Here is a 7,855-nt window from a genome sequence, read left to right on the forward strand (position 1 = left end):
GGCCCGAGATGCCTATTAAACTTAGAGGGGTGTGTGTGTGTCTGGGGGTGGGGAAAGTCCTTTGTGAATCCAGATTAGAATTGGTCTGATAAATGCTGAGCTGGGTGTGTGTGAACATGGGTTGATTAGCATTTGGAGCACAGATTCCCCATCATGCAGTGCTCCTCTGCTTCTCTGATCCCAGAATTCACTGCAGTCTCTGCTTCAGGCTTTCTGTTCTCCATCTCTCATGTAAATGAATGGTCATCTGGTTCCATCTCGGATGCAAATGAGACCTAGGGCAGTTGTTTCACTCTTGTCACCCTTATCTGGAGGGTCTTAGGTGTGTCTCTCACTGCATCTTAATCAGTTTCCTTTATGTAGAGGAAGGGAGGGGGGGTGAGTCCTTTGCGAGTCAGACAGGCTGTGTCCTGTGCCAGGGTTGCCCAAGAACACACAGCTGAGACGTAACAGGCATCTCAGTCCTTTATTGGTTCTCACTTTTACTAGGAAAGCTGGTGTATAAGGGTTGAGTCCCCATCTTCCTCTTTACAAAAATCTTGCTGCAGTAAGTGAGGAGGGTCATACAAAAAGAGTAGACAAGAGGGGCTGTTACCAGACAAGTGCCTCCTCATCTGATAGAACTATTTGATTTAGGATTTCAAGGTAATAATCCTTTCCCTTCTTTCCTGCAGGTGGCAAGTGAAACGTTCAGGAGAATGTGCCTACATTGAATCTGAAGAAATCTCGTTCTCTGGGTGTTCTTTAACCAGGAACTGGGTCTGTAAAAAGACCCATAACTTGGGACCACCTGGCCTTTCATACATAACTTCATGACCAGCTGGCAACTGCAGCAGCTGACAGTGTTGGGGACCTACTCCTTGTCTTTTCCTGTTTCCCTGGCTCATGCCCATTCCCTTTTTCACTGCCAGCCTGTACCTCCTGTGTTCTAAGTGGGTACTGCCGATCTTTGAAGGAAACCCCTGTTGCTTCTTCATGTTTACTGGGGAGACTCTTCTGGAGTAATTCAGGTTAGTTGCCAGGCACTTGGTGCAATCAGCCTATATCCTTTGCTCTTATTTTAATCAAGTTCTCTCCTACTCACCCCTTTTGGAGCATCCTGGGCAGCTCTTCTCTTCCCCTCCTTTCTCGTGATCCCACACACTTGGCAAGTGTTATCATCAGCTCCATTTAGCTACGCCATGTGTGTCAGTGTAAATGTTTGTCAGACATCCTGCATTTGTGGAGGAGGTTGGGCTGGTGGGAGATTTTTGAGGCACCTTCCACTTCTGTGGTTCTATAAGATGTTCTTATCTAGTTATTCTAGTGTTTCCTGTCTAATCCTCTCTTCCTCTCAATAACTGAAACCTTTGCACCTTTTCTTTCTGATTTCAGTACAACTTGCACTACTAATGTAGGATTCCTTATTTAACACTATCTGGTTTGGAAAGAGGCATGGAACATCACTACTATGAAGTTTTATGGGATATGTCTTCATATGCATCTCCAAGTTCTTCTGGAAATTGAATTAGCCATTTTGTTTGTCATTAGCAATGTCTAATTAGCTGCTTACTAACACTACTAGATCCCTTTCAATACACTGCATTCTGGGTTTCCTTTCCACTAAATACACAATAACAAATATAATCTGGAGAAAGAGTCAGAAACAAAAACTTCACTAGGACTTGTGAGACAAGTTGTTTCCAGGCAGAAGTGAAATGCATTGGACCGTCAGTAATATCTCTCTTGCCTCTAGAAAGGTAGGAAAGAGAGACAAAACAATTAATGGTAAGAATTGCCCCTCCCAAGGCTGGTGATGTGCTCTCGAGGCCTTTTCTGCTGCCTCCAGCTGTGGGTTTCCATGTGAGTAGTGTTTCCACTGAAATGGTCAGTTTTTCCTGTACCTGCTTTGCCCTGTATTCTGATACCAACCCTTATGTAGCATTCACGCTTTCCTCATGGTTTGGTCAAAGTTGAGCACCTTCCTCCACGGCTCTCCCAGTGGACCAGATGATGCTCAGCAGAGCACAGGCATGAGCTGAGGACTGCTGAAGAAGTGTGTGCTGGAGACATAAAGCCCTTTCTCCCTGGAGACAGTGGACCTCATTGGGGCATGGCATGACTGCCTGTGGAGCTGTCCCTGGGAAGCACCGCTTGCCACTATCTTCTTGGTGTGTCCTAAAGATAAGTGGAACCTGTGGGACAAGTTGAACAAGTCAGTGAAATGTACAGGAAGAGAGAGACTTGTGGGTCCACAAAGAGCAAATTATGGAACTCATTTCTATTTTCAGATATTTCACTAATGGGAAAATTTGATTGGTGCTGCCTTAATACAAAACTTATGCTTCAGTATCATTGTACCTTATAAATGCAGCGTGCCTTTAATACATTTAGATGCATTATTTTTAGAGAGGTAAGAAAATCTTCCTACAAAACAGTGACCTTTCAGCTGTGTTCAGAGTGGAAAGGGAGAGGTCTGTGAGCCATGAAGCAAGAACTTCACCATGATCAGGTGACTGGTGTGCTCTAGTGACTGCTTCCAGCTGATCATACTGCCCTCATTGCTTCCTTGTGTTTCCTTTCCTGTTCTCATTCCACTACCCACTCCCCACTCCCTTGCTTTCCCTGGCTGAGTTAATAACCTCTTTGAGATGAAGACTGTGCTTTTGTTACATATGAGTGCTATGGGGCTCAGGTCACTGGCTGCTGTTGCCGTGCAACCCTCTTTCAACCTGGACTGAAGAATGGGAGTTGGGCAGTTCCTGAAACTGCATAACTTGGTACCATAATGCTTGGTTCCAGGACATCTAGACGATACCTTTCCTTTGGTGTTTCAGGATCCCATGTGGGGGAAACTGTCCAAAGGTGTGTCCTGAAAGGTGTATCCCTGAGTGACATGAGGCAGGACCAGTTCCCATTTAGGCCTGCAGCTGGCAGAGGAAGCAGCCTCAGGGTGCTCTTTCAAGACAAGAACCCATTCATTGCTTTGCTGAGTTATCTTTCAAAAATCAGGCACAAGCAGGGAATGCTGTAGTCAAGCACAGTATATGGGACAGTGACTGCTCAAAATGTGCTAGTGTGGTCCAGTCACTGTACAGGGAAAGGAACTGTCCCAAGCCAACTTGTGAGAACTGGGAAAGCTCAGCTCCAGCTCTGTGATGCACAACAAAGCAAATTCCCAGAGACAGATTTTCAGGGCTAGCTCAGGTTTGCACTCCTATTTATCTGCTATTAGTTATGTCCACTCTATGTATAGTGTTGACAGTGTAGTAGCTTCCTGTTCCAAGACAAGGACTAGTAACACAATGATGGATGAGTGGACACTGCCTAAAGACAGGGAGCACCATAATGGAGTTGGGGTGAGCTTCACCCTCCCCTGTCTCCCCCTGCCCCCCTTCCCCTTCCCACTCCTCTGCATTGGCTCTGGACTTGTCTCTGGAAATGCAAAGGGCAGAGCAGCAGCAGTGGAGCATGGTAGCAGTGGAGCATGGTAGAGGAGCAGTGGCCATAGGCTGGCTGCTGCAGGGGGGCGATGTCACTTCCCTGTTGCTGGGGAAAATCAATGCTTTTTTGGCCACTCAGCATATGATGGCAAAAAAAGGTGACATCCTAACCTGCAGCAGCAAACCTCTGGCTTCTGCCCCTGCACCATACATTGCCACCACCCAGGGTGCAAAACTGGCCAGGTAATCCTGTGGCAGGGACAGTATCTGTTGCATATCTAATATGGGGGAGACTGCAGGGTTGGACTGGGTAAGGCGGTGGAAGCGAGCACACACTCCTTCCACATCCGCTTACTGATCTGGCTTTTTAGAAGGCATGTAGCACAGTTCCGTGTGGCCATGGCAGCAGTGGCAGTGCAGTAAATATAGTGCTTACTAGCCAATTGCTCATCAAGAATGACGGGGAGAGGGAGCTGGGATGGAGTGCCGCCACCTAATACCCCATGCTGCCACTGTTCTGCCTCTTGCCCCATGCTGCCACTGGCCTCGGTTCCCCCACCCTCTGTCTGGTCCTCGACGTGGCTTCGGAATCATAGTGGCGCTCCCCCACTTTTGGAGTACTTTGATTGGCTGTTTCTGTCAGCCAACCAGAACACAAATAAAGTGTTACAGATAGACAGACAGACAGATGTAGGCTTTTATAATATTAAAATAATATACATGATATAACAATTTTTTACTGACCACTGCTACATTTTTTTAAAGTTTTGGAGGGATCTAAAAGTTTTAAAGATCTAAAGTTTTCATCTAAAAAGGATGAAAATTACAACTTTAGACAAATGCCCATCTTAGAGGATTAATTTATTTTCAGTTACCCTGAAAGATTTTCTGACAGAGATCACTACAGAGAATATATCTTGATCCATTCCTTGTGTATGTGTGGACCAGTATTTTGAAAGTAATGGAATTTTTAGTTCTGTAACACCCATAATCCCATGAACCCATGAAAAGAAACCCAAGACAAACCAAACAACACTGAAAAGAGTTTGTTCAAGTGGCCCTGAAATGTTAATCATGTCAGTGAAACTAAAGAAAAGGTTAACATTAGGTTTGATAGAGGCGAAAAAATTCATTTGATTGAAAATGAAACAATTTAATATTTTTAAAACCTTTTTATTTTTAATGTCAAATTTTAAATGAAAGCATTATGTTGAAATGAACTGTTGAAACAGGCTTTTTCAACATTTTTGTCAATAGAAACTATTTGCCAAACTTGACCTGGATTCTCAAAGAAGTCCAGTCTTCTGAAAACTTCATTTTTTGATAAATTAATAATTTGCCAAAAAGAACAAATGTCTCTCTAGCATATGGCTGTGTGTTATATGATCCAGCAGCCTTAATCAGTAAAATGCTTTGTTATCTCATCTGAAAAGTCCTGTGTAAAATTGGAATATGAAAAAAGCTCTTAACTTTAAGGGTTTTTTTAATGAAACTTCTGTTTTTGCTTATATTTAAAGTGGATTCCAAAACACATTGCACTCTTAAAATGCTGCATGTCCTTTACATAATAGTGGCATATTTTGAATAAATAGAATAAATATTTAGAATAAATAGACAGATAAATAAAATATAAATAAATAAATACATATTTAGAATAAATATTTGGAATAAATGTTTTCCTAATTTCTACCTATTTACATTCTAGTTGGCATCCTGCCACAATTTTAGCTTCTCTTATTCCTTGGAGTCTCATAACAGCAGACTCCCTATGCCTGAAGAAGGGTGATTGTGCTAGAAAGCTTGCTAAAACTTTTTTCCAACTACTCACTTGGTCTAATAAAAGATATCACACCTACCCAAAGAACCTTGCCTGCTTACATTTAGAATAATGCATTTGTAGGAGACAGTCAAATTTCCTACTGCTCAATTGCATGGCATTCTCTAAGCCTTTATAACCCTGGCATTTTACACCTGGATTTTTGCAACTGTAGTGAAATACATGCTGCCAGTAAGACTTATTGACTCTTTTAGTGTCACATGGAGAGCAGATACATTGACAGTTGTTTTTAACCATCAACAGTGCATGTTTTGTCAGTCCTTCTCACTCTTAAGGGAATTTTCTTAAACTCTCTCAAAATTTCACTCATGGAAAAAAAAATATTTTGGAAATGTTCAAGTGTTAAAGGGGAGTACTGTGAAGAGTTGGAAGCACAGGTGGATTATAAAGGAAGGTATTTTAAAGTTACTACAGTATAAGTACCCAAAGAGCAAAGTGCTATGCAACTAGGGCCCTTGACTCCTCTTGGTGAGCAGGGCAAAGGAGTAATCCCATTAACAGCAGCTGGGTGCTTTGTCGGTTGTGAACAGCTCACAAATACAAGTGAGGGGGTTAGAGAATGCGCCCTTCCACAGTGCGCATCACCATCACATCTGAAGTGAGGATCTTCAAACCTTGCTTGTCCTGTTGGTAAAATAAAGCATAACTGTAAGGAAATGAGACCAGTAGGCTCTTTTAAATATAATTTTGTATTTAAAACAGCAGGATCTTGGAACTTGGGATATTTTTGAGGAGATAAAAACTGTCTAATTCATGTAGACAGTCACATTTTCAATTGTTCAGCATCCTGGAACATTGTATTTTGCAGCTCCCTGGCACAAAGACCTCCAGTCCTGGATGCATTCTTGCCAGATTTCAAAGACTTGCTGATAGTCAAATGGAGCCAAGGAAGACAAATATATCAGCCTGATTTTTGGTTGGTAAGCACCATGGGAAGAATATTCACGTGCGCATTTCCTGTGATCAACTGCACAACACTTGGAGCTGTGTTCGGTAGATAAGAAGTTGTGTGCTAGGAACTCACGTGTCATCGTGTCTGTTGGGCACTCTTCAGCAAAGTCAGACTTAAAGGCCTTCAAGGCCCTCAGAAAACATGTCATTAGGCTGCTGGCCCAGCCTGAAGCCATTGCTGCTGTACGTTCCTTTCTCTTCTTTCCTATGCAAGTGAGACTGAAGTTAGCAGAAGCATGCCTATATAAGCGTACAGCCTTACCTTTATTTCACTATGCAGAGGTGCCTTTCCTGAGGACAGTCAGGTATCCATAACTCCTGCCTCACCCTCTCCAAAACTCATGGCTTCATCAGCTTTCCACATGAGCACCAGTGGAAAGGTCCTGAGTTTCTCCTCATCAGCCTCCCTCAGAGACTCTGGAAGGTGTTCCAAATCTAAAGCATGTAACAGAGACATTAGTAGAGCTGCTTCTTGATAATCCAGCAGAGGACAGACTGCAGCCAGAAGGAACAGTACCATGCAGACTCTGGGGACAGTGAGAGTAAGTTAGAAACCCTTTCAAAGCCTATGTCTTGTGAGTGAAACTGCCTTCACCTCATGCAAAAGTACTGCACAGTATCTTGTTTTCTCCATGCAGTGTCAGTGATGTGCTAGTTTCTGGATAATTCAGGGAACACAAATACAAAGAACTATGCTAAAGAAGAGAGTAGCTAGTCATGTTAGTCTGAAGTCAAGTAAAGGGCAAGACAGAGTTGTACCTTATAGACTAACTACAGCTTTTTTGAGCGCTAGCTCACTTTGTAGGATGCTATGAAAGGACATGCAAAGAGCAGGTTTTCAAATATGAAGGAGTGATTTAAATACAAAAAAGGGAAGATGGAGGAAGTGGGGGAGGGGGAAAGGAAAGAAGACAGTGCTGATAAAGGCAAAGACGCCAGAACTTTCACAGGACTAATATGAACTTTCACAGAACTGTCATAACCAAATGAGTTGAGTGCCCCTGTCACAATAGAACTGCCCTGAATAACCGCAGTTACTTTCAAATTTGGTCACGTTCCGCCTCATTAGTTATTCCTACCTAGCGGTCTGTTATTGGCCACTCCGGACATATAAAAGTTCATGCAGCTTCCGCCCAAGTCAGAGACCTCTGAGCACACGGCAGAGTAACTACGGAGAACGCTGTAGCGCGATTGAGGAAACTTGGCGGACCGATCACCCACCAATATCTCCCCGTCACCGGGTCCTTGACGTACCCCCCTCGTTTCCTGCAGGTTCCTTTTCATTCGTAAACTCGTTAACTTGTAACTCGTTTTGCTGTCCGTGACAACGCAAGCAAGCTACCTCGAGGCCTGCGCTGCCATTCCACGCGGTGTAAGTAAAAGCAATTTTTTAAAACCAATAAGCTGTCTCGCCTCTCCATCGCCAGCCCGCCTGACGTCCAATTAAATTAGTGATCCTCTGGTCGGCTCCGGCCGCCCGAGACAAGAACTAATATAAAGAACAGAGGTGCATAATCACAATACATAGCACATGCATTTGGTGGATTAGGGTGGAGCTCTTGACAGCCAAAGGGGTGTATAACCACTGTAGCCTTTCTGGATCTGCTTCTGTGGCAGGATGGCTCAAGCCTGGAGATTCAGTTCC

The 7,855-nt window shown here is 43.6% G+C and overlaps 1 protein-coding gene across 1 annotated transcript in view; it reads left to right on the top strand.

The window, feature by feature from the left end:
* LOC102379502 (C-type lectin domain family 2 member L-like) overlaps positions 1-4,991 on the top strand; it is a gene marked incomplete at its 5' end in the record, with an annotated part of 18,334 nt that extends 13,343 nt beyond the window's left edge. The window contains one exon of the mRNA XM_025195041.1: positions 675-4,991. Within this exon, the coding sequence (XP_025050826.1) occupies positions 675-816 (142 nt within the window). The remainder of the gene's footprint in view (positions 1-674) is intronic.
* Between the last annotated feature and the right edge of the window lie 2,864 nt (positions 4,992-7,855).

The sequence above is a fragment of the Alligator sinensis genome, unplaced genomic scaffold (genome assembly GCF_000455745.1).
Source record: "Alligator sinensis unplaced genomic scaffold, ASM45574v1 scaffold162_1, whole genome shotgun sequence".
In the NCBI taxonomy this organism is placed as follows: domain Eukaryota; kingdom Metazoa; phylum Chordata; order Crocodylia; family Alligatoridae; genus Alligator; species Alligator sinensis.